Source organism: Cibotium barometz, chromosome 9 (assembly GCF_041138505.1).
Source record: "Cibotium barometz isolate CiBa-2024 chromosome 9, ASM4113850v1, whole genome shotgun sequence".
In the NCBI taxonomy this organism is placed as follows: domain Eukaryota; kingdom Viridiplantae; phylum Streptophyta; class Polypodiopsida; order Cyatheales; family Cibotiaceae; genus Cibotium; species Cibotium barometz.
The window spans coordinates 13,765,583-13,792,124 of record NC_141054.1 but is presented as its reverse complement, the minus strand read 5'-3'; the positions used below and the strand labels follow the sequence as shown (position 1 = coordinate 13,792,124).

At 43.2% G+C, this 26,542-nt stretch overlaps 2 protein-coding genes across 4 annotated transcripts; both read left to right on the top strand.

The window, feature by feature from the left end:
• The first annotated feature begins 1,703 nt into the window (after positions 1–1,703).
• LOC147635275 (E3 ubiquitin-protein ligase APD2-like) lies at positions 1,704–23,508 on the top strand. Of its 3 annotated transcripts, XM_086802510.1 has the most exons (11): positions 1,706–2,029; positions 2,177–2,294; positions 2,868–2,974; positions 20,137–20,256; positions 20,403–20,499; positions 20,642–20,716; positions 20,900–20,985; positions 21,339–21,482; positions 21,771–21,840; positions 22,415–22,724; positions 22,825–23,508. In XM_086802510.1, exons 2-11 carry the CDS (start codon positions 2,195–2,197, stop codon positions 22,901–22,903), a joined length of 1,188 nt encoding a protein of 395 aa, XP_086658636.1. In that variant the 5' UTR covers positions 1,706–2,029; positions 2,177–2,194; the 3' UTR covers positions 22,904–23,508. The 3 variants fall into 3 exon arrangements, with proteins under 3 accessions (XP_086658638.1, XP_086658636.1, XP_086658637.1); XM_086802512.1 differs by lacking the exon at positions 22,825–23,508 and having other exon boundaries at positions 1,704–2,294; positions 22,450–22,609; XM_086802511.1 differs by lacking the exons at positions 1,706–2,029; positions 2,177–2,294; positions 2,868–2,974 and adding an exon at positions 19,734–19,845 and having other exon boundaries at positions 19,933–20,256.
• On the top strand, positions 6,036–13,738 carry LOC147635276 (uncharacterized). Its single transcript, XM_086802509.1, has 4 exons — positions 6,036–7,949; positions 8,076–8,415; positions 8,513–8,674; positions 8,763–13,738. The coding sequence occupies exons 1-4, from the start codon at positions 7,048–7,050 to the stop codon at positions 9,216–9,218; spliced, it is 1,860 nt and encodes a 619-aa protein (XP_086658635.1). The 5' UTR covers positions 6,036–7,047; the 3' UTR covers positions 9,219–13,738.
• Positions 23,509–26,542: the final 3,034 nt, after the last annotated feature.

The window sequence follows — 26,542 nt, the reverse complement described above, 5'->3', positions numbered from 1 at the left end:
TCATACAAAAACACTACTCTAAAGTAAAATTTTAAACTAAAAACATATCCAAATATGGTCATTTTTGTAGTCATTTTGATCGAAACAAGCCCAATGAGTCTACCTACTATGTCAAAATTGTAAAAATACGTGCTCAAAATGTTTATTTTGTAATGATGAAAATTAATAATAAATTTGTGCTAAAATAGCAAAATATTTTTCTATACTTCAAAATTTGTAAATACTTAACTTGAAGTGGTGTAATTATAAATTAACTATTAAAACCTTAAAGAATACTTATCATTTAAAAAAAGGGAAAAAAGTTTACTAAGGTTATTACTGACTCTTAAAAGACAACAACATAATTTGACATACATAACAAAAAATAGGAAGTTCACTATGGATATTATTAATTCCTTGAGTAGACAAAGTAAGCATAATTTCTCCTTCCTAAAGAACTAATGCTTATTTATAGTTTCCTTCTTAGTTTAATATAGACCAAAAAAATATTTTTATACGAAAGGTTTTCATATCGAAGATTTTCATACAAAACGTAAATGCCAAAACAAACAATACAAAATCCGTGATGATGTGACAACAAATTACTCGATCGAATAATATAGACAAACGCATAATTCGGCCATTATTTGCGATAAAAACAAATTGTCGAATTTGAATAATGCAACTTAGTGCTCCCCCCCCCTCTCTCTACGAATTGTGGACTCTCTTACTAGGGTTTTGAGGCCTCTCTTGTGCCACTTGGCCTTCTTTTGAAAACTTAACAAGTTGCAAATACCCCTTTGCAAATCATGTCTTTCCACTAAGTCACTGTGTAATAGCTATACTTATGCAAACAATGAATGTTAATTAAAACGTATCTTATTCTAAATCCATAACTTTTTAAAACAAATTTGCAAAGAAAACATTCACCCTTGGATCACTTATTCTAAACCATATCTACACATACAATAAACGATATTCAAATTATATCCACACCAAAAAAGAAAAAATTCCAAAATAAACCTCTGCCCTTAGATCTCTTGATGATTGACCCCATCAGCTTTGACCGAACAATTTTCCCCATTTCCTGCAATGTCTTGCATGAGACAAGGCCAAAAATATTTGTAGCCTTGAAAAGTTCTCAGCCAAAATTTTAGGCTTCATGTGAAGGCCTACAACTAAAAGCCTTGAGGGTGCCAGTGGTATCTAAACCTCATGGTCATAGGGCTAGTTTCTGATTGGTTGCTAATTCTATGAGCGAAGACAGAGTAGGCCACACAATCTGTGGTTGTGAACTCAACAGGTAGGATTCTGATCTGTCAAGTTGCTTCGCGACGTAACGATGACCAGTACAGAAACTGGGCTATATTTAAGCTGCTGCCAAGGTATCTATTAAAATTTTATTTTCAACTTAGCATAGAAACTGGGCTATATTTGCTAATGGAGACACAGCCTAGTGGTAAGGTGTTGAAGTCCCATGCAGGAGGTGCTGGGTTCAAGATGTGCTGGCTGTTGACGACGGCATGAAAAAGCACACACGCACGCACATGAGCACAAAAGATTCCAAAAAAAAGAAGAAGAAAGAAAGTGGGCTATAAAGGAGGTATCTATTAAAATTTTATTTTCAGCGGAGTCAAGGGGGAATAAAAATTCAGGATTAAATGGCATGGAGACTTGTAAACGAATCAAAAACCAAAACATATAAATGGCATGGAGACTTTGTTTAAATCTGAACGCGGGAGAGCAATTGAATGCGGCTGCAGCTCCACGCACTCCTCGTGATGCCGCTTCCATTGAATTCCCGAATTCCGGACAGCCCCCATCATCGTCTTTTTCAACGAACGGAAAGATCACCCTCCTTGTCTCCAGGGCTGTTATGCACTCGATAACTGGAGCTCACCTGCCTCTGGCGCCTCTCCTGTCTGCATTTCCAGCATTTTGGTCTCCGTTTCCAACAGTTAATTTGCGCTGTGGAGCTTATGGGTTCTCTTTTTCAGCAACTGGGTCCTCCTCTGTGCATCTCTGAGCATATGGGTCCTCAGTTCCAACAGTAGGTTTGCTTTTTGAGACGTTTTCCGCATGTCATGCATCAAACTGGCCGGCGTGTAGTTGCTTGGTTTTGAAAAGAATTAACGTCCCAGTGGAAGGGAAGGGGAAACCCACCTGTTTTTCTCCTCAATTCTGGCTTCTCCAATAGGTTCTGTTTCTAGCAAACATGAGACCTGCAAGTGGATCACGCGCTCACAGAGAGGAGATCCTCCTTGAAGAGGATTACTGGACCTGCTTTGCCGTCCCTGTCTTGTTTTGGTTGTTTGGTGAGTGTCCTCGTCTCTTTTACGATTCGCATGTTTTCCTTTTCATGTGGCCTTTCAGGGTTGTTCTCAATTTATTTATTTTGCTTCACCCCCTACTCTCCTCTCCTGTCTTCACATGCATGCCGTGCATACAATGCATAGTTTCATGTACGACGTTTTTCAGCTGTGTGATATGGGAGAGTTTAACAGGGTAGAATCTTCTTGTGCATGTGCACCGGGCTGCCATAGTGCAGCTTGTGCTTGCCCTAAACAAAAAAAAGGGTTCAATTTTAATTGGCTCCATACCATGCTCATTCTCTTGCAATGAATTGTTTTCCCCTGAATGAGCTGCTATCCTGATAGTATTTTGCAAGGTTAACACCTTTTCACCCTGTCATTACTGATGTCTTATGTTCAACCCATGCCAATTCATCTTCCAGTAAACTTCATCTACCTATTTAAATCATAGCCTTGTTGCCCCTCTTTTAAGAGTTTGTAGCATGAGTTTCTAAAGTTAGCACATGGGTTGTGCTTCCCGGCTGATTTGTGAGGGCATCTCTTAGGCAAGTAATACTTTTGTGTTGTTCTTCTCAGTTTCATTGGCCATAACCATGGGCTGTTATGGAGCAAAGTCGATGGTGCTTGGACCCAATTACTCACGCCTCATTGAAGCCAACTCACTGTTTGTCAGACATATCAAGGTAAATTGTGTACCTAAGACCTTGACGAGTGATCAAATAGACCTCTTTTTAGCTCTGATCCGTGTTTGATTCTATTCTATGCTGTAACTAGTTCAAGGTCCTAGTATGTTTTGGAAGTGAAAGAAACTTTTCCCAATGAGCTGCATGGCTGGATATATAGATTTCACAACTGAACAACATTGTCTGCCCACTTAAATGATGTGGGTATCATTTACACATTGAGCCATGACACTTATAAGGTCATCAGATTCTTATGGCTGACAATGCACGGCTGCCCTGCAGTGGAGTTGGGATGGTACCGATGAAGCTGTCTTCACATATTTGCATGTGTATTTTCTTTCAGTCAATATATAGTTTGTTTTGCATTCAGGTTGAAGCATGCTTCCATGGAAAAAAATGAGTCGGAAAACTAAACCTCTTAGTGCAAGAAGAAGACCCACTCTGGTGATGTGGCAACAGATCACCTTTGGGCATTGCTTCCCCACCACCTTTTGTACGCTGCCAGTGCCATTGATCAGATACGCGTATGGAGTTGATCCTCCAGATGATGCTTATGATGATGGAGTGGGGCTTGGGCAAAAAATCTTAAGCTGGAGACATAGATAAGGTTTTTTGAGTGTTAGTTGTAACTGGAATAAGGAGAAAGGAAAGTCTTTGGAAGGAAGCTAAAGTAGTTTCGGGACCTTTGACACGTCACCACTCACACAAACCTCAGCCCTAGTGGCTAACATAACCTAGTGTTTGATAACAATCGTGAGGGTTTAACTCTTCACTTTTGCCAGACTCTGTGACACAAATGGTACTGGCACCATATGTTCTTTAGACACAATTGATTGTAATGAAGATCGTCCTTCAAACACTCGCTCCATTACTTTTGATGTTGGGAAAATTTTTGCGTTGATAACCATTGCTTCCACCCGGGTGGAGAAATCAAAGACAAAGGGTTGCTGGATTTTTGTCTTTGAATCCAGCTAGGTATGCTAAAATCTAAACTACCACTAAGTTATGTGTGAACAGAGCAAGAAACCCTACAGCAACCGGGGTTTGACTTCGGTGTATCAGTGGATTTATTACTTGGAGTATGTTCCTCAAGACATAGGTGGTTTCGATATACAGGTGCTAAGCAATACTGATGGATACAGATTTGATAGTGTTTCTGAGGAGTACTGTTCTTGGTTCTGCTTTCTTCCTTAAGGGTGCATTGGAGCCGGTGCAAGCATTTCTTGTGCTCCATCTAAGACGATGCATTAGTGGTTGGAGTTGGGATATCAGAGTTTTGCTCAGCCATTATCTGGAGTGTTCTTCTCGTGGGCTACTGGAAGATACTCAGTGGTTTGCCATGTTTTTCCATGGATGATTGGACAGACTAAAAGTGCTTGATCTGATGGAAGTTGGTCATTCGCAGGTCTTTGTACTGATGTGGTCAGGACGGAATGTGAGTCTTTTGCAAATCAGTACCATTGGCCAACTAGGAGCTTTGGTGCATATATATGCGTGGGTAGCCAAATCGCCATATTCATCTGCCTTCCTTAGTGTTGGATGCTCTAGAGCATTGCTTTGCAGGCGAAGTGCTAGCCGGGAGTGTCTTGTGTCCTTCTAGTCCTCTGTGCTACAAATCATTAAACCCTAGGCATGACAATGGTCACTCCAAAACCTCGTTAGTACAGAGGTGTCAAATCCCCATAGGATCTCCTCGTAGAACGCTCTTGGTACAAGACTCGAAACTTGCAAACAAACGAAACAAACATGACGGGAGTGCAGGCCTGACTCACCTCCCAACCGACAGCCGTTGGCAAGCCCACAAGACTTGGTTGTCCCCAACGAGCCACGAGCTAAGCTAACTAGATGGACGTACCGACCAATCTCTACCTCGTGACGTCCCATACCGCCACGAAGCTACCCTCGCGGGCCTTGAGACTGTTGCCGGCCTCGGCTGCATGAAGCAAGTGCACGTTTGTACTAGATCCAGGCTCTCGACCATAGAGCTCTTACAAAGTCACGCGAGACTCTATATCACTAATGACTAACCTTAGCCACCCTTTTATAGGCTCTTGGCCAGTCATCGGGCGTCCACACTTGGGCGCTCGCTCGTCCATACTTGGGTGCTCGCTCGTTAGTCTATCCCTAACTCAGCTCGCCAATCAGCTTGCCTAGCTCCAAGCTTCCCCAAACCTCGAAGCTAGTCTTGTGTGCGTGTAGCACATGGTAGATACACACTATGCACATGACATACTCCCCTTCCTCTAAGAGCTCACTAAAAAGCCAGGGTAATCTCTCTGAAGAGTAGTCAATGTCTCCCATGTAGCGTTCTTCTCAACATGATTCTTCCACTTGATCTTATATTCCGTGATAAGCGTATTACGCAATCTTCTTTCACGAAATCCAAGAATCTTTTCAGGTTTGTGTGGAACAATTGTCATGTCCTCGACATCTATGATTTCTTGAGGAGTAACTAACTGGTCTGTTCTACCCTGTACTTCCTTAAGTCTACTGACATGAAATACAAGATGAACTTTCACATGAGAAGGCAAATCCAATTTATATGCAACGGAACCAATCCGTCGTGTAATACAAAATGGTCCACAGTATCTAGGAGATAATTTCGGAGATCGACCTGTCCGTAAAGTCTCGGAGTCTTTCGAAACTCGCAAATACACCATCGTTCCTTCAGAGAACTCTCTGGGTGAACGATGTCTATTAGAATAAAATCTGTCTCGGTCTTTGAGCACTTCTAATAGATTCCTTCGCAACTTGTAACATTTCTTGCATATCTTGCAAAAAATTACGTGCTGCATCATGCTGAAGTCCTGAGAATCCCATTGTAATAGGTGATCTAGGTTAAAAACCATACATAAGCATGAAAGGACTAAAACTTGTACTTGTATGCTTAGTACTGTTATATGCAAATTCTAACATAGGAAGATAATCCTCCCATGAACTCTGCCTTTTGGATACATATCAAGGTTGCAGCCGTACGCACGTACGGATCGATCCGTACCGTACGGATCGTACTGTACGGATCCGTACGCGTACGAATCGATCCGTACGTTTATTTTTTAAAAAAACCCCCCTTTTTGACCTTCAACGTGTGAATTTGGCCTTATTTTGGAATTTCGCCTGTTTCGCCTACAGTGCTCTGTTTCGCTCCGTCTCTGCACACTGTGCACATTGCAACCAAGTAATTCTCACGCTCTCTCGCTCATGGCCTTGGTCCCTCATGATGCATCTCTGTCTCGTACTGTACTCTCTCTCTCTCTCTCTCTCTCTCTCTCTCTCTCTCTCTCTCAACCGCGAGCGGCCAATGTACTACATGATTAATCTCGTCTCTCTCTCACTCCCTTCCGAGTCCGGGGTCCCTCTCCCTCTCCCTCTCTCTCTCTCTCTCTTTCCTCCTTTGGAGTATGCTCTAAGCTCTCCCTCTCTCTCTCTCTCTCTTTCTTTCTTTGGAGTATGTACTATGCTCTAAGCTCTCTCTCTCTCTCTTTGTTTGTGTCACATAGCTTCCAGGATCCAATATGCCGAAGCCATGCAACCCCTACTGGTAGGAGCACACCAATGTCATCCGTGTTATTAATACGCCGACCCCAGCTGGTTCTGGCACGCGTAGATGGCAGTGCAAGTATTGCAACTTCGAGCTCACGAGCACAATTTCTCGTGTCGTGATACACTTGACATGTGTTGGCACCACCGGCAATTGTGGTGGGTGCAAGCAGGTGTCGCAGGATATCAGAGACAAGCTCATTGCTGAGAATTCATCAACAGCAAAGGGTTCAAAGAAGGTAAGGGGCAGCCAACACACTCAAGATGCACTTCATGATGCGCTTGTGGGGGAGATGGGTGATTCTTCCACACAGGATAGCCAGTCTACAGGGGGCAGAAAGAGGGCCCGTGTCATGCAGGAGGGTGATGAGGATGATGATGCACATGTGTTGAGACAGAGTACTTTGCCTTCACGTGTGTCATCTCTTTCGTGGGTGAAAGAGAGACAAAAAGTGGCTGAGATGGAGATTGCTTGCACTCTTGTGGAGTGCAACATCTCCTTCAATGTACTGAGGACTGATCAATGAAAGAGAATGGTGAGGGCCATAGCAGAGGTTGGCCACACAAACTCGTGGTCCGGGGTGGAGTATAACAAAATGCGTACCACGATGCTTGAAGAGCAGAAAGCCTTGATAGACAAGGCATTGGTACCTGTCAAGGCAGGATGGCAGTCTTTTGGGTGCACCATCATATTTGATGGCTGGAGTGATATGCGTAGACGACACATTATCAATATTTTGGTGTCCTCATGTCTTGGCACATACTTCTTGCGGGCTGTGGATGCAGGAAAGGCAGGAGAATCCATCAGTGCTGAGTTTATTTATCACCACATCAGACATGCAATTTTGGATGTTGGGCCAGAGAATGTGGTCCAAGTGGTGACAGACAATGTTTCAAATTGCAAGCGTATGGGTGAATTGGTTGAGGCAGAGTTTCCTCGCATTGCTTGGACTCCTTGTGCTGCACATTGCTTGGACCTGTTGATGGAGGATATTGGAAAGTTGCCATGGGTGCAACGTGATGTTGCAGATGCCATGAAGATTACTATATTTTTCCGAAAAAAACATCAGGCTTTGGCTATCTTCAGGAGCCATAGTGCACTTGATATGGTGCGACCCTCGAAGACCAGGTTTTCTTATATGTTCCTGGTCTTGCAGAGGCTTTTTAGATTGCGGGACCCACTACTACAGACTGTGGTGGACCCGAAATGGAGGTTTATGCACCATGCACAGACAGAGGCCACTAGATACATTCAGCGGAAAGTGCTTGACGAGGCCTTTTGGACAGAGGTACAGAGCTTGACGGTGGCATTGCAGCCTATCCATGTCCTCCTCCGAATCACAAATATGGAGGGCTCTACTCTTGGACTGGTCTATCATCTCTTCATGGAGATGAAGCGCCATATTGCCACCTGTACGACATTGACAGAGTCTCAGTGAGTGTACACTTGGATATTGTTCTTGGTTGATTATATTAATATTAAATAATATGCACATTGCAACAATATGTTTAAAGTTATATTATATAATGACTGTTGGAATGTTGGCTTGTCAATTTGTAGCCGTGGTGACATCCTGGCTATTGTAGAGCGGCGATGGACATTTATGAGCCGTCTCATTCATGGGATGGCTGCATTGCTTCATCCCTTCTACAAGAAGCCAGAGCTGTTTAGTGAGAGCACTCTGCTCACGCAGAAAGACCAGTACATCAACATAATGTACGACGAGGATGAGCAACTTGAGGTTGATGCAGAGATGGTGAGTTTTATGAACAATCTAGGACCATCCTTTGCTAGAGCGGTGGTTTTGAGAGAGGAGGCGACGAAATTTCCTCACGTGGTGGCAGAGCTATGGAAGACAAGGTCTTCCAAAGCTGACTCATCTTGCTCTCCGAATCCTCTCGTAGGTACTCTTGACTCTTTCACAATTGCATCCTTCTTTAAAGTTTGATTCATTAAGGGTTTTGACTCCGAAATCGTATCGTGATTCGTGATCGTAGGATTGTTCTGCTGGTGCTTGTGAGCGCAATTGGAGTGCCTACTCCTTGGTTCACACGAAGATCCGCAATCGACTTAGTACCGCTCAGCTGGAGCGATTAGTGTATTGCCGAGCTAACATGAAGCTCGTGCGAGATTATCATGCTTTGGGGGCACCCAAGCAGGTATATTTAACTGTCGTACGTCTTTTGACACATTTCAATATAAGTCATTTCTTGTGGTTTTGACTTGTCGGATTTTGCTTTTCCACAGGCAGATCCGACCCGTGTGAAGATGGTGCCAACCTCTACTGAGGGCGACGTGGAGCAGCGTGTCAGAGACGAGCAGGCAGATATTATACGACTCCTTCATAGAGAGTTGGAGAGCATCGATCGCCGTGTCACAAGGTCACGCGCACGGGCTTTGGTGATATCTTTGCGTGAGGAGGTTGCAGATTCAGAGAGCGCTAGACGGAGGAGCATTCGTCGGGGGAAGCTGCCTGTTCGTACGCAGCGGACTCGGGCGAATGAGGCTGTCACTCTCATTCATACTCAGAGTGAGCCAGGAGATGATGATGTAGCACATGGATCTCATGATACATCTTTCACATCATCACATGTGCCCGTGATGGCAGAGCCTCAGTATGACGACGAGAGCAATGTCTTGATAGATGGGGACTTGCTCTCTTCTGGTGCATCATCATCATTATCATCTGATGAGGAGTTTTAACTCTTAGATCACGTTTCATTGTGGAGTCTAGACTCTGGACTAGCCCTTATGGGCCTTTTGAGGACATTTCTATGATGTAGTGTTGCAGCTTGCTATGTAGTATGTGCATTGTATTCAGTTTGTTTTGATGCATTTGCAGCCTTTTGACATGGATGAGAGTCGAGACTTTTGTTGTGTAAACACTGATTCATCAGTTTATATAGAGCTAACTTCTAAGAGTGGTGATTGGTGATTGAAGATTGATCTCTGTCATCTGATTGAAAACTGGTTTTGGTATCTGATGTTTGATTTCTGAAGTAACAAGTTTTACAACATGCGGCAAGGGTTTTGTGATTACTAATCAAATGCGTATTAGCAAAGACCTTATTAGATTGTCTTGTAGGTCTCTCTCACAATTTAAAATGTATTTGGATCTTTTTATGTTTATTTTGATATGAAATGCCATATAGATTGATATTTTTTACAATGGTACGTATTTTTACGTACACAAAAATTTTATCTGTACGGAACAACGTACAAATATGTACCGTACATTACGTACAGTACGTACACATCAACCTTGATACATATGCTCGAAGCATATCCTCCAAGATCTGATTCACTCTTTCAGTCTGGCCATCAGATTGAGGATGATACGAGGAACTGAAATTCAAAGTTATTTTCAACTTCTCAAAAACAAGTTTTCAAAAATCACTCATAAACTTAGAGTCCCTATCACTGACTATGTTCTACGGTAACCCGTACAGTCTAAACAATTGCTCGATAATCTGCCTTGCTAATTGCTTAGCTGTAATGGTCTTCCGGGTCAGTAAAAATCTAGTCATTTTTGTCAAACGATCTACCATAACCCAAATAGAATCGTGGCCTTGATGTGTTCTTGGCAATTCGGTAATAAAATCCATGAAAATACTTTCCCATTTATTACCTGGGATTTGCAAAGGATGCAACAACCTAGCCTGTCTAAAGCGTTCAGCTTTATTTGCTTGACAAACTTGACACTTGAGAACATAATCTTCTACATACCCTTTCATCTTTGGCCAATAAAAAGTGTGTGTTTCACTAACGATAATGCCCTGTGTATCCCAGGGTGTCCAGCAGAAGGGGCGTCGTAACACTTCTTAAGAATATTGGACCTAATGTCCGGGATCTCTGGTACACAAATTTTGTCATTACGGAATAGTAAACCATTCCGAATCATCCATTGGCCTTTTGCAGTCTGAATGGTAGGTTGCTCAGTCATTGAGTCTTGGTCAATCACTGAGCTCCCGTCCTGGATCTTCTGCCAAAATGGACCAAAATAACTATCAGTCTTGCAAAGATCTCTCAATGACTGAAATAAGTCAGTAGAAATCTTGGTGAACGACAAAGTATTCATCTCTCTAATTCGACTAAGCGCATCTGCAACACTATTCATGGATCCTTTCCGATAACGGATCTCAAAATCAAAATCTTGCATTAGCTCCGCCCAACGAGCTTTCCTTCCTCTCAAATCATCCGCATCACGCATACTTGATTGATTGATGATCAGTCAATACCACAAACTTGGAGCCATAGAAATAATGTCTCCAAACCTTGAGAGCATGAATCACAGCATAAAGCTCCTTCTCAAGGGTTGGCCAACGAGATTGAGTGTCGTCTAGCTTTTTACTTTCAAAAGCAACCGGTCTACCATCTTGAAATAGAGCAGCCTCGATGGCATAGTCACTGGCATCAGTTTCAAGAATATAAGGCCGACTAGGATCAAGTAATGCTAAGATAGGTGCTTCCTTGACTTTATCTTTTAAAAGTCTGAAGGCCATATCCAGATCATTATTCCAAATGATAGGCCGATTTGACTTAAGTCCATGACCTTTCAACAAGTCGATCATCGGTAGTGCGAGCTGAGAATACTCCCGCACAGATTTCCGAAGAAAAACAACAAAACCGAGAAAAGAACGAAGTTGTTTCATTGTTCGCGGTATAGGCCAGGTCAGAACCTTTTGAACTCGGTCGTAGGCAATGCTCAATCCATCTCTAGTGATCTTGCGGTTCAAGTAAATGATGTCTGTCATGAAAAACTCACATTTACTTAATTTAGCATATAGTCGATTGTGTCTTAAAATAGTTAAGACAATCGTTAGGTGTCTAACGTGATCCTCAAGAGTACGACTATATATCAAAATATCATCCAAGAACACAACCATAAATTTTTTCAAATGTTTACGAAAAAGGTTGTTCATCATCTGCTGAAAAGTGGCTGGAGCATTGGTTAACCCAAAAGGTAATACGAGAAATTTGTAAAGGCCATACTTAGTCCGAAAGGCAATTCTTTCGACATGTCTTTCATGAATACGTATCTAGTGATAGCCAGTACGTAAATCTATCTTCGTGAAATATTTCGCTCTTGCTAACCGGTCAATCAGGTCATCTGATCTAGGGAGAGGATATCGGTTCTTAATTGTCAACTTGTTCAATCGCTTGTAATCTTTACACATTCTCCAAGTGTTGTCTTTCTTTCTTCTAAGCAACACAGGTGCACCCCAAGGTGATTTACTTGGACAAATCTGGCCCATCCTCAAATAATCTTCGAGTTATTTAGCCAACTCATCTTCCTCAGCTTGGCTCATCTTGTAAGATGGAATACTAATAGGGTGAGCACCAGGGATCATGTCAATACGATGATCTACTGTCCTTTCAGGTGGTAAACCCGATGGCAGTTCCTTAGGAAATACATCTTGAAACGAATCAAGTATCTTCTGTAATTCTTTGCTTTCAAATACACTTAATTCATTGACATCCATAGAAGGTATGAGAAATGAAGAAAGTGGAATCAATACACAATACAAAGAAAAATCCATTATATTACCAAAATCAATTGTATTTACAAGAGGTCCCTGAGAGGGATGTATACAATCACCTAAGATACTATACTAGGTGTTCCTATGTTCAAAAGAAAAAATATGACTAGACCAATCTATCTGGACTTGAAGAGTCTTAAACCACTCAATCCCTAATAACAAGTCTACATGTTCTAGGTGCATAATATAGCATTCCAGAGTATCTTTGTAGTTCTGAATCCGGATTGGTAGCGTCTCCATCTTTCGATCCCATACTTGCCGACCCGCAGGTAGGCGTACCTCATAGGTATGATCGCTAGGTGTTGTGTCCAGACCCAATTTCTGCACAAGTTTGTAATTAACAAAGTTGTGTGAGCTGCCAGGGTCTAGAAGAATGTGGATTCTACGGCCATTCACTTCTCCATAAACTCGGAGAAGATCATGCAAGCCAAAAACTTAAGAGTTGCACAGACAATCAGAACATGTACTAGGGCGAGAAAGTACAGTAACTGACATACTTGTCAAAGACAACTGGTTAGCTGCCTTTGGCTTGGGTCCTGTGTTGGTCTTTGCATCCTTTTGCTTCGGACACTCGTTACGCAAATGTCCTTTTTCTTCGCAGATGAAGCAACGTTCCTCCTTCTTGAGCTTCAAAGCCTTAAGAAGACGTTTCTTCTTCGCTGGTATCGAAGTTGAATTCTTCAAAGGTTGGTCTGAAGACTTTCCTTCAGTCGTGCTAGTCATTGGTGCGGAGAACTTCCTTTTGTGCTTGTTCCCCTGCTCGGTAACGGGTTTAGACTTGGAAGAGACCATTGTATCATCATAGATACGAGCGGAATGAATGGCCTCGTCCAAAGTTTTGCATTTGTTGTTTTTAACCTGTAAACGGTAGGAGTCGGGTAAACCGGCTACGAAGAACCCCAAAAGAGTTGTGGGATCCATCTTCGTAGCTTTCATCTGCAAGTCTCTAAATTTCTAGAGATAGACCTCATAAGTGAGGTTCTACGAGGTCATGGTCAAAGTAGTAAACCGGGCAACAACATCATAGTCATCCTCTTTCTTGAGGAATTCTTTCTTGAAGACGTCTTCGAATTGTGCCCAAGTCGTTGGTTTAGCGTTGAGTTCCTTCCACTAAAGGAAAGCTTCGCCTGAGAGGAAACATGCTGCTAATTGGATCTTTTTCCCATCGTCATATGGATGGAACTGAAAATGGACTTGCCACTTATGTAGCCAAGTGTCCACTATCTCCTTGGTACGTTGCTTTTGCTCGCCCCGAACTGTTTCGAAGTAATATCGGGGCCTAAAGCAGATGCCAAGGTATCCATACCCGAAAGAGTAGATAGGGCAGTGGTCAATAAAGAGATGGAGTTTTGTAAAGCCTGCATCTGCGCGGCGATTTGTGTTTGACGTTTCGAGGAAGAAGCTTCGAGAGCAACTTTAAACTCTTGGAAATCGGATTTTGACACATAATCGTTGAAAAGATCGGCATCGTTGTCTTCCGTAGCCGGCAGGTCATCTTAACGTTTGATAAGGGGCTCCAACTCGGATTCTTGGGTCGACATCTTGAAGAGGGCTAGAGGAGAGAAAATATTTATCTTGCACAAGGAGAGTGCTAGAGAGCTTGAGAGCTTTAGAACTCGAGAGATGTGTGGCACGAAGCCCTCTAGAGGGATATTTTATAAACCTTCCGAAAAGCATGTGTGTTTATGCATTGCTTTTGTGTTTATATATATATATATATATATATATTCTGCTTTTCTTTAAAAAAAACACTTGGAAAGCAATGAATTTTTAAAACCCCTCTTTTAAGGTTCAAAACAAGCATCGCATGGGGGTTTGTTTGTTTGTTTATTTGTTTTTTTTTATAGCAAAAGCTAAAAAAAACCCGCCACCCATCGTGTGCTTTTTTTGCGTTTTCTCTACGGTAATTTTAGCGCCACCTGCTTGCCTGCCGCCTATGCGTGTGTAACCGCTTGCAATCGACTGTCGCCTGCGTGCGTAGTCGCCCGACTGGAGGCGTGTACCGCTTGGTTGCGAGTACCAGCCTGCCTGCTTGTGTACCACCCGCCAGCGACTACAAACCTACCTGGCCGCCAGTGAGTACATGTACTTGCCTACGTGCACTGGCCCGCCTGCCTACCTGTGTATACCAGCCGCCAACGATTGCAGTTCCACCTGCCTTGGCTACGTATACAAGCTTCAGGGCTGCGAAACACACCAGGCGTCACTTCTCTCTCTCTCTCTCTTTCTCTCTCTCACAAACAGCCGACATGATTTTTCTTCTTTTCTCTCTCCAAACTGTTCAAACAGTTGCAAACATACAACCGTTCTTCTTGCTAAGCAAATCAACCCTACTAGACCACAATCTCCATCATCACGGGCTCCTACGATGAAAAAGCAACATGAACATACTGAATCTGAAAAACAGCAGTATGACAGAAAAAACAGCAAGCGTCTCGAACTCATACCTTTCCTTCGACCTCTTTTTCTCTACCTACGGACTTGCTCGTTCACGAGGCTTGCTTTGATACCACTGTCAAATCCCGATAGGATCTCCTCGTAAAACGCTCCTGGTACAAGACTCGAAACCTACAAACAAACGAAACAAACATGACGGGGGTGCAAGCCTGACTAACCTCCCAACCTCGACAGCCGTGGGCAAGCCCACAAGACTTGGTTGTCCCCATCGAGCCACGAGCTGAGCTAACTAGATGGATGTACCGACCAATCTCTACCTCGTGACGTCCCATACCGCCACGAAGCTACCCTCGTGGGCCTCGAGACTGCTGCTGGCCTTGGTTGCATGAAGCAGGTGCACGTCTGCACACTAGATCCAGGCTCCTGACCATAGAGCTCTCACAAAGTCACGCGAGACTCTATATCACTAATGACTAACCTTGGCCACCCTTTTATAGGCTCTTGGCCGGTCATCGGGCGTCCACACTTGGGCTCGCCCGTCTATGCTTGGGTGCTCGCCCGTTAGTCTATCCCTAACTCAGCTCGCCAATCAGCTTGCCTAGCTCCAAGCTTCCCCAAACCTCGAAGCTAGTCTTGTGTGCGCGTAGCACACGGTAGATACACATCGTGCACATGACAAGAGGAGCCTTCACACTTCACATGCAAAGTGGTGATATGCAATCCTAAGCTGCCACACAGATTTCATGCTTTACAACGCTCCAGTTATTGGGGTCCTAACTTTCTCAGCCCCTTTTGGAAATCGTCATCCTCAATGTCATTTTAACAGGAGCTCGCAAAAAGTCCGATTTCACAATCACCTTATTCACGGAGAAAACCACAACGTTGAGCCACACCTATGTGTACTTTGCTAGATGGTGGTACTGTGTTTCTCTAGGCATTGACCCACTAGCGGCGCAAATAGCTTTCTAGATACGGTTTGTTTCCCATGAATTCCCAAGAAATACATCCAGCTCCTCCTGGTGATTGGGCACTCTATCGGCAAGGCAGGGGATCATTACTCGGGCAGCAAGACTGCATACCTCTCGAGTACTCGTAGCCTCACCAAAATAGCTTGCATTCCCCAGATCAATGGTCTCACCACCTCTTGCAATGGATAGTTCTCCGATTGGGCACTCTATCGGCAAGGCGGAAAAGCATTATTTGGGCACCAAGACTTCCTACCTCTTGAGTACTCATAGCCTCACCAAAATAGTTTGCATCTCCCAGATCAATGGTTCTCACCTCCTGCAATAGTTCTCGAACTTCCCTAGGCATTCCTTCGTATGCCGCTCAATGGGCCACATGGCACTCTCTTTCCCATCATGTCGATTTGGTTTATTCCAGAGTCCTATCAACTATCCCCTGCCTTCAAACCACCTCCTTGCTCCTCATGTGTGGGGTGGCGCCTCTCCCCAGCACGCGCAAGATCAACGGACAAACATGGAGCAGGAGTGGCAGACACATAGCTAGCGCTCCCACAAAGATAGGCAAAGCAAAGAAAGCACAACTCACCTAGCACAGCTTGAGTTAATGGTTCCTACGACAACCTGTACTAGCTTTTATCACTGGAGAATTCGATCCGTTGCAGGAAGTGAGAACCATTGAGCTGGGGAATGCAAGCTGTTGTGGTGAGGCTACGAGCGCTAGTCCTTCTGCCCAAGTAACTGTTGCTGCTGCGTCTTAGGGCGACTCTAATATTGGAGCATCAAAGGTTACTATTAGAGCGCTAGAGATAAATTGAGCCGGAAGGTTTTGCAAGGAGGTGAACGTGGCTGATAGAGCGCCCAATCACCAAGAGGAGCTCGAAATATTTCTTGGGAAGGTCTGGGAAACAAACCGTAACTGGGAAGCTAGTTGCGCCTGCTAGTGGGTCAATGCCTAGAGAGAACTTGTGCCACCATCTAGCGAAGTGCACATAGGTGCCCCATACTAAATGGGGCTCAATGTGATGGTCTTCTCTGTGAATAAGTTGATTGTGAAATTGGACTTTTCGTGAGTTCCCTGTAAAATGGAAAGGACATCCCTTGTGAGATGCAACTTGGAGAACGGAATATCAATTTTGGAAATATTCTGGAGTTTGTTATGGGGGACAATGATTTCTACAATGGGGTGAGAATGTTACGGCCCCAATAACCGGAGTGCTGGAAAGTGTAAAATCCGTGGCTGCGCAGGATGACATACCACCACTTAGCATAAGTGTGAACACTCCTCCATATTGACCATTGTCATTGCTAAGGACTCTGTGATTTGTAGCACGGAGGACTAGAAGGACACGGGGTGTATGAGTATGGTGTGCCTGGTCAGGTTCACACTGGGATGCCTGGAGGTCAGTGGTATATAAATGGTTGGTTGATTAAACATTCTATGCCATGCTAGGGTTTCTTGCCTTTTTTGAGAGTGCTTCATCTTCTTCATCACGTGAGAGCTTTGAGACCAAGATGTAGGGTACGGGTTTGCATCTTGAGAGATGGCCCTAACAGCTTCTGGATGTTGGTGGACAGTCCTGGTATGCATTGCTTTTTCCCCTCTGCTTCTCTGTTTTGCTCCCTTCAGATGATTTATTGAATATTCCCTGGGCGCTTCCTCTATGGTGGCTGCCCAGACTTTTGCCTATTTTCAGCCACTTGGCCAGACATGGAAGAAATGGTGCCTCTTCACTTTTGAGCATTCAAGTTGACCTTTCACCATAGTGCAGTGCCATGAAGATTTTCGGCTAGCTTGGCTGAATTCCTTAGTTCCTCCAAAGTCTGATTTGTGTAATACTTCAAGCACAAGAGCTGCGAGGTCTTATGAAAAAACACTCCTAACTAGTGCACTTCTTGTCACATGCATTGGCATCCTTTATGCCACCTCATGTTGAGATTCCTCTGCGGTAGTATACAAAGGACGAGTCTCTTGTTTAGTTGCTTGAAGAGAAAGGCTACACAGAAGCAGACTTTTCAACTCTTTTCTCCACATGTCTCTCAAAGTGTCTCTGTGAGCCATGTAGGTGGGCACTCTTTGACTGCTACCTCTCATCTTTTGAGAAGCTGAGAATGTGGCTTCCTGAGCTCCAAGTTGACTTCAGCCATTGTGTTGGGAACTCTCTCAGGTCATTCACACAATCTTCTCATATAGCTACTCATTCAAATCAGTCAATACAACCCCTTCTATTGCTATCTGTACTGCAGCAGCACAGCTGCCTGCACAGGCCACTTCTGTATGGTCGCTGTGCCACACACACTCCGTCCACAATGCCTTGTAGTACTGCCCATCGATACAACTCACCCACACAACCCTGTGATATAGTCCACAGATGCACCTATAAGTATCTGTACAGCTGGAAGAAGGATTGCATTACAATTGGAGAGCAAGGAGTGTATGAGCTGCTTTTTCTTCACTTCCTCTCTATATATATCGCGTGTACAAGAGACCAGCAGATAATAATTTTTAAATCAATAAAGAGTGCTTTTAATCTTACAAAAAATGCCTACCAGCTATGTGCAAGAAAAAGCTCATCAGAGATGCAAGCTTGTATTTACCAGAGGTGCCCAGCATTATGGGAAAGCGCTGCCAAAAGTAGCATCTATATCATACTGGCCAGACAGGAGTGTCTTGTCATGTGCATGATCAATGCCATGTACCTTCTCAGGGCTAATCCAGAGGAAGGCAACCAGAAAAAGAGAACCAGAGTTGGGGCACAAGGAGCAGAAGGTTGGACATGAAGCAAAGCTTGAAGAAGACCCAGAAGGAGTTGTCGGCTGCAGGGAGGGCATCGTTGGCTATACCAGATCAGGTCGGCTGCAACAGGCACCTCAATCCATGGAGAAGCGCAGCCCGACCAGCAATATGTGTGCTTTAGGCCCAGTCGGCTGGTCCGACAGCAGTCGGCCAGCTTCTACATTGCTCAAGAATACTATAAAAGGCAAAGTGTGTCCATATTGTATTCATTCAACCCTCTAGGGGTCTGGATCAGTAGGAGTCCCATAGGGGGACAGTTTTGGGTGTTATTCACCTTTTATTCCAGGCAGCCTAGGGCTGTGTGTAAGAGTACCTTTTTGTACTATAGCAATATACTGAATTTCCAGCACATCTCTCTCTCTCTCTCTCTATATATCTGCGTTTTGCATCAGATGGTCTCCAAGAGTGGTTAGGGCTGAACGAAGACTCCCAGAGCTTCCGCGTGTTACATTGGTATTAGAGCATCAGGCTCAGCAAAGCTAAACACTGATTCAGTCCCAGATGATGGTGTACAGGTCCAAGGTACAGGAAAATACACGGATACGAAGCCCAAGGCAAGGAACACAGAAGCGGGAAGAACTCCCAGGAGGTTTGTTGGTGGTGTTCCACAAAGCCAAAGGGTATGGCAGTCCTATGAGCCAGATAGGTTCTCGGGCAACAGTCCCAAGGGAGGTTTATCCTCCAAGAGTGATGTGAGAGTGCCAGACTCATTTCTCAGGAATGAAGACCAAGACGGTGTTCAGAGTCAAGGCAGGAAAGGATTGTGGACTAGATGGAACAGATGCATAGATCTTAGTCTGAGACAGAGTGGTTTGGAGAACAGGGTGGGCCTTCAAAGAAAAGGGTTGTCAGGGATGGATGGATGACAGAGGGACTTCGGGAAAAGATTTGGGATGATGATAGTCATCCAAGAGCAGGTTGGAATCCCGTCATCAAGTTTAGCAGAGGGGGATGTCATGTGCATGATCAATGCCATGTACCTTCTCAGGGCTAATCCAGAGGAAGGCAACCAAAAAAAGAGAACCAGAGTTGGGGCACAAGGAGCAGAAGGTTGGACATGAAGCAAAGCTTGAAGAAGACCTGGAAGGAGTTGTCGGCAGAAGGGAGGGCATCGTTGGCTATACCAGATCAGGTCGGCTGCAACAAGCACCTCAATCCATGGAGAAGCGCAGCCCGACCAGCAATATGTGTGCTTCAGGCCCAGTCGGCTGGTCCGACAGCAGTCGGCCAGCTTCTACATTGCTCAAGAATACTATAAAAGGCAAAGTGTGCCCATATTGTATTCATTCAACCCTCTAGGGGTTTGGATCAGTAGGAGTCCCATAGGGGGACAGTTTTGGGTGTTATTCACCTTTTATTCCAGGCAGCCTAGGGCTGTGTGTAAGAGTACCTTTTTGTACTATAGCAATATACTGAATTTCCAGCACATCTCTCTCTCTCTCTCTACTCTCTCTCTATATCTGCATTTTGCATCAGATGGTTTCCGAGAGTGTTTAGGGCTGAAAGAAGACTCCCAGAGCTTCCGTGTGTTACATGTCTATTCAAAGAGGGATCAAAAGCGTTGACAACATTTTATTTTAAAATCATAGGCTGGTTGGATGTTGGCTGTCATGCGTCCGGTGACATCGCTCTTGGTACGATTCAAGCTTTGTACTACCTTATCTAATCCCTTTCCATGCCCCATCTCACAACACTCATGACCTCTCACTCTTTATCAATAGGGCTTACAGTGCCATGGAGTCACTCCAATAACCTAGATTTGATGGTGTCAGGAGCTGATGCATGTGACAAAAGCAGTGGGGGTATATGTTTGTGTAATGGCAAGCCTATTGCAGCCTTTCTTAATCTTTACTCTCAGATTCTTACTTTTAGGCAGTGCTTTGAGTATGTATGCTGTTCATTTAGTTGTTTCACAATATCTTCAGGTTAGTGGAGCCCATCAAAAAGGTCCAGCACTGCATAGCTTTTCTGTTCGACCAGTTATTGGCTCAAGGTCTTTATGGAACGAGAATCACACGGTACTCCTGGAAGCAGGATACCATCAGGTCATTATTCTCTTATCAACTATGGGATTTGAAGTCAGTTGAGCGTGTGTAATCAAGCAAGCGAGTACTTTTGCCAATACTACCAGAGGGTCAGGTAGCAGAAACTTTCATTGTTGAGAATGCTTTTATCTTTGTCTTCTAAGCAGGATTTTTCCGTGTGGCTTAACCAAGGCTCAAAGCTTCGTGTAACCTGCTTCATTAGATCAAGGGGCTTCTACGGTGTTCTGCTGACTGTATCCGAAGGTAGCAGACAGGCGTCAATTTTCTTGCTTTTATTGTCTGAATCCCAATGTTCAAAGACATGCAGACTACCCTTGATGTCGTGCAGTGAAGTGGGTCTTTGATTTATTTATTTGTTTTAAGAATGGGTCTTTGATTTCTACAGGGTACAATGGTCTAAAACATTGGATTCAGGACCCCACAAATCCTCATGCAGCGGCAGTATGGAGAGATGTGCATGGTGAGTTTCTATGGTGGATCTAGTGGAAAGGTTTTGCATCATTGGATTACAATTTTGAGTTAGCAATGTAACATGGGAAGGGTAGTGCTGAGACTGCACATGCTGCAAATCTACTTAACTACCTTGACACTAGGTGGGCAAATTCTACAGTTCAATGGACTTTCCAATTGGTTTAACATGCAGGCCAGGTTGAAGGCTTGGAGTATGAGGTCAAGCGAGATGGAGACTATTATGTTGCTGTTGGCAATCTGAATCAGCAGCCTGTAGCTGTAAGTGCATCTTAAGGGGTCCTTAGCTGTGTTAAAGCACCTCCTTCCCATGGGCACAATTAACTTGGCCTTTTGCATTAAACGAAAATTGATCAAGTTTTCCCTGTGCAAAAATTGGCACAGTTAGGATTTCTCTCTAAAACTTGGCCATTATGATCAGCATGGCATGAACAAAAGTGCATGAGAATGCATGGATATCTTCTGCGTTTAATGAATTTTCATGAGATATCCATGCATGAGAATGCATGGATATCTTCTGCGTTTAATGAATTTTCAACTTGGGTGTGGGAAAAGCCCTTTATAGGGTGTTTATATGTGCAAAGGGTATGCTTATTCATGTGCTTATCTTGCAGATTGAACTACAGGTAGAGGTTAATGCGACAATGTACAGCACTGAATCTGCTGACACCAAATGCTCCTTGGGGAAAAAAAGCTGTAAAGTTCAGCTTCCACTGGTTGGAAAACGATATGCTTTGCTAACCACACCTGTATCGGAGGTTTGTCTCTGATGCAGCCGATGTTCTTTCCTCAGGACTAAGGGGGATTCTTGGACATTGGGATCCAATGATGTGTTCCATGTGCATGCATATTTCTATTTTTTGTTCAAGTAATCCATGTGCATGCTTTATTATTATTGTTATTTAAAAATAAACCACTTCTGCAGAACTCACATTTGGCTTGAAATGCATGTTCAGTCATGAAAAATACTCTTTTTATTGCTTATCTTTACCACCATCTGTCGTGCATGAGATTGAAGCTTTGTTTTGCTGCATGTTCTCTTGCAGAACAGTACATTGAGCTGGCAATTGGAGCTATCGTATGGAGTCCGCTGGATCTCATTTTACACCGTATTAGGTAAGGGCAATATTGCTCTTTTTTTTGGAGGAAAAGTCAGATGAAATCTTGCCAATGGGTGTACAGCCCAGTTGGTGAGGGCTTGTAATTTTGGGAGGGGAGGTCCCGAGACGAGTTCAAATCCCTGCAGGCCCCCCTGGTTCCTTGTGGGACCGCGAGTTTGTAATCCCTTCGGGTGGGAAGACCAGGCCGCCTCTGAGCAGTCAAGTCACTGCAGGGACCCCTCTTGATATTGTGGTTCCTTGTGAAACCACGAGTTGTAAATCCTTCTGTGGGACCATTGTTGTAAAGCCTTCCGGCGGGGAGGCCAAGCCGCCTCTGAGTGGCCCGTTGATTGTGGGTCTTTGACATTGTGGTTCCTTGTGGGACCACCAGTTGTTAAGCCTTGGGGGGGAAGACCACGCCGAGCCTTGGAAGTTGGGGGCGGAGGACCAAGCCGCTTTTGAGTGGGTACCAAACCTTGCGACTACAGAAAAACCTATTTACTAAAAAAAACAAGTGTCTCAGATAATTTTAAGATTAAGAAAGAAAAACATCGTGTTTGTGCTCAAACAACAATGCACATTCCTTGCAGCTGCCATTCTCTTACTGGTTGCGGCGTTCCTTAAGCTTGTGGGCAGATTTGATCGAAGTGAGCAAGAGCAAGAGCAAGAGCAAGAGCAGATGCCTACTCCGGATGAAGACATACGGAATCCTCTACTATCTCCGAAAGCTGATGACATGGATGCCGTTTCTGACGCTGACTTTGATGATGAGGATGCAGTCAATTCCTTGAATGACAATGGGTGTAACTCACAGCTGTGTGTGATATGCCTCGACGCTCCGAAGACTGTGTTCTTTATCCCATGCGGACACTTCGCCACATGCTTGGCATGTGCAAAACGGTATGTTGTAAAGCAAGGCCTTACACAACTGTGCTTACTAAAAATTATATGAGTCGCTTGCCAAGTGACAAGTCTAATGAGAGGTTATGATGGAATGCAGGATAAGGAATGGTGAGACGGGCTCCTGCCCTATTTGCAGAGTGAAAATAAGCAAGATAAGTAGGGTGTTCCAAGTATAGTTCCCTGTTGCTACGCGCAGTGTAGTGTTTGTTGAAGTCTCAAGTAGATGTCTTGGGTCCAATTCTCCCTACCTTGGGCCGGAGGGACATCGTAAGGGAGTGGGGGGAGGACCCGCTGCTCATGGGTAGTCAAAAAAGAGGTGTTCCAAGCATAGGCAGGTGTGCCCTCCATTGAGTTGTTGTGGTGGCTGGCTCAAGCAGGTGATCACATGGCTCAGAGATTATGAATGGTTGAAAACAGCTGGTCTATGAAGAGTTTTCTTGAGCACAGGATCATGTAGCCTGCATCAAGTCAAGTTAACTGAATTTACACAAACGCCATCATTGACGGGAGTATTCAGTCATCTCACATTCCACGCTCCTACCAGATTTTCAATTGACATCTTGCTTTGCTGCCGGAAGGCATTGTGTCCCTTGCGTTATCATATGGACATGTACCCTATTCTCCTTTTACCTTAATAGACATGAGCATGTAATATGGGAAGTTTTTGTTTGCAGAAGGTGAGTTCTATGTGGGACTAAGGGACAAAAATAGAGATGGACTGGAGTACTTACTTGCACATTTTTGGGGATGTCATCAGTATATTTGAATTACCTTGCTATAACTTCATCATGTATTTGGTTTTCGATGGTAGTAGGCAGCAGCACACAATGCATGAGTCGTCGGCAATTGTGCATGGGAGACCCATAAGGTATTGTACCCACCAAGTCTTTTGCATATTTTTGTACTTGAATCATCAGCAAGATAGGCACAAGGATTCGTAGCTAGAGGTTTTTTGGTGTAGGAGGCAATACAAATGTCAACAAGAGATGCAGTTATTTTACAAGTATATGATGTAGCCTTGCTAATATATTCCTAAGTATGGGTTATAGATTATGATTAACATCAGTCCTGGCCAAATTTCTCTCAGTTTTGTTGTGCGTGGGATAGAAAGTAAACCTAGTTTCAGTACAATGACTTTAGCTTTTCTAAGAACATGTAGACTTCTTTACTAAGTACATCGTCCAAAGGTCCTGTGTAGCTGGTATGTACGTGTATTAGTTTCCCAATTGAAGTGTGAAGGACTACATACTTCATTCTCTCAATAAATAATATCTCCAAGGTACCACTGACATGGTAAAAATGTAAATGTCAAGAAGGCCTAGCTACAAATTTCCAAGTGTCTAACATCAAGAAGCCAATGCAGCCTAACATAAATAGAACAATGCCACATCACTTTTATTATGGTCTAGGCTTATGTCTTGGAGATATTTTGAATCATTTAATGGATTGACAAGGTAATTGAATGAATCAAGAAAGAAATTTTAATGTAGGTGTCCATGTTAACCTTTTGTTTGCTGTTTAAAGATGTATCCCTTTTCAGTTTCATAGAAAACTTGGTTGCAAAATTGACACCAAAAAATCGAAGTTCATATACCCAAGGGTTTGGTCACTGAAGTAGTGGATGAAAGCATTGTTTATAGCCACACCTAGCCTTAGACAAAGCATTATCTGTTCAGATAGCAACATTTCACAGAGTAGTAGAAGTCTAGTCTGTGTTAAGTTACTCATATGCCCCTCACACACCTCTGTTTGTGAGGTGTTAGAAACCTTGGCTAAATGCTAGAGATAAGATAAAGGTTGTAGCTTACCCTTGACCACTTAGTAGCAGATAAGGCTGCTGAACCATTCTTGCATGTCTTTGCAGCAATTGAATCAGGAAATGTGCATACCCAAGCATCTGTAACAGCTGGTAAAAGGAACAGCTGGTAATAAACTTGAATTTCCTGTTGACTATGGCAGTAACCATTCTTTCCTATCTCCTAGGATAATAGCAAATTTGAACTTTGAACCAAACAAGAAGACCAGAAGACCTATTGAGATGACTAGTGGCAGGAATTGAGGAGAAGTAGAATCCCTGGACTTCATATTAGGCGATGTCTAGTCCAAGACCACTTTTTAGATTTTTGATCTGAGAAAGTATGATGCAATCCTTGATATGGATATGCTTCATGGCTACCAGGCTATCATAGACAATCAGTCTAGATTCATGTTCCTTAAAAAAATTGAGAGCAAAGAAGATTTAGCCACATGGGAGATGGATGAATGTAACATGTTATAAATATCAGCCATGAAACTAAAATTCGTGTTGTAATACCTTTCAAATCCTTGTGAAGGAAACAAAGAGACCAAGAAAGAAGAGGAAGAGTTCCTTAAAAAGACTATTAGAGGAGTATGTGGATGCTTTTCAACATGTGCTTCCTTGCATACATCCTCCTAGATCATTGGATTCATGAAGTTGTGCTTGCCCCTTATCGACTTAATGTACAAGATTACACTTAATTATAGATGGATTTGATAAAGAAGGGCTTCATTAGACTGAGTGTGCTGCCATTGGGAACACCTGTGGTATATGTTGTTTTTGTGGGGATTATAGAGGAGTCAATAGGCAGATTATTAAGAATAAATATCATTCACTTCATGTTGATGATTTGTTAAGTCAGTTAGCCCGAGCAAAAATCTTTTCTAAGACAAACTTGAGATTCGATTATTACCATCAAGTCAAAGTTAAAGATAAAGAAACTTTCAAACTGCCTTTAAAACTTGTATAGCCATTACGAGTTCATGATCGTGCCTTTCGGCTTGATAAATACCCATATGATTTTCATGTGTGTCATGGATAATGTGTATCTTCAGTGTTTAGATGACATCATTCTTATTTTCTTAGATGACATCTCTGTCTATTCTAAGTTCTAAGAATGAGATTGGTCAAGAGGTTCACCTAAGCAAAGCCCTATAGAAGCTTAGAGACCATAAGCTTTATGCCAAAATATCCAAGTGTTCCTTTGCCAACGAGCAAATTGTTTAAATAGGCCATGTGATATGCAGAGATGATATGCACATGGACCCAGGCAAAGTCAAGGCTATCCTTCAATGGACGGCTCTCTCAAGTGCATCGGATATTTGCACAAAGCTTTCTAGGCTTAGCACAATATGAGAGAAGTCATTATAGAGACTTCTCCAAGATTGACAGATTTAACCCAACATGATTCTAAATTTATTTGGGATGATAAATGTCAAGAAGCTTTTCAGGCTATCAAAGGCATGATAGGAAGAATTGCATTGTAAAGATTCCCATGATTCTAAATTTATTTGGGAAGCTTTTCAGTCTATCAAAGACATGACTACTAAATTTATTTGGGATGATAAATGTCAAGAAGCTTTTCAGTCTATCAAAGACATGACTACTAAGAATTGTATCCTAAAGGTTTTCAAAATTGAAAGCCTGTGTGCTTTCTTAGAATGGGAGAGTGATTGCATATGAGATTCAAAAATTTAGAGACCATGAAAAGAAATATCCCACCCACTTATATAGAGGAGGCTATGACACCATCTATGTGGTAGTTTATCACCTCACAAAGGTGACTCATTTCTTCATGATTAGATGAAGCATTAGAGCTTTGTAGAGTCTCTGTGAAGGAGATATAAGCTTCATGGGATGCCCAAGAACATCATTTAAGAAAGGGATTTAATGTTTACCTCAAATTTTTAGCAACCTACATTCAAAGCAATAGGCACTGAATTAAGATTGAGCACTACATTTCATCCTATACAGATTGAGCACTACATTTCATCCTACAGAGGACCTTGATGATCTA

Excerpts from the sequence above, each read along its gene's own strand:
- LOC147635275 (XM_086802510.1), top strand. The coding sequence starts at position 2,195 with ATGAGACCTGCAAGTGGATCACGCGCTCACAGAGAGGAGATCCTCCTT. Across the intron at positions 20,257-20,402 it reads TGGAAGCAGGATACCATCAG|GATTTTTCCGTGTGGCTTAA; the intron begins GTCATTATTCTC and ends TCTTCTAAGCAG. Across the intron at positions 20,500-20,641 it reads TCTGCTGACTGTATCCGAAG|GGTACAATGGTCTAAAACAT; the intron begins GTAGCAGACAGG and ends TGATTTCTACAG.
- LOC147635276 (XM_086802509.1), top strand. The coding sequence starts at position 7,048 with ATGGTGAGGGCCATAGCAGAGGTTGGCCACACAAACTCGTGGTCCGGG. Across the intron at positions 7,950-8,075 it reads ACGACATTGACAGAGTCTCA|CCGTGGTGACATCCTGGCTA; the intron begins GTGAGTGTACAC and ends GTCAATTTGTAG. Across the intron at positions 8,675-8,762 it reads CTTTGGGGGCACCCAAGCAG|GCAGATCCGACCCGTGTGAA; the intron begins GTATATTTAACT and ends GCTTTTCCACAG.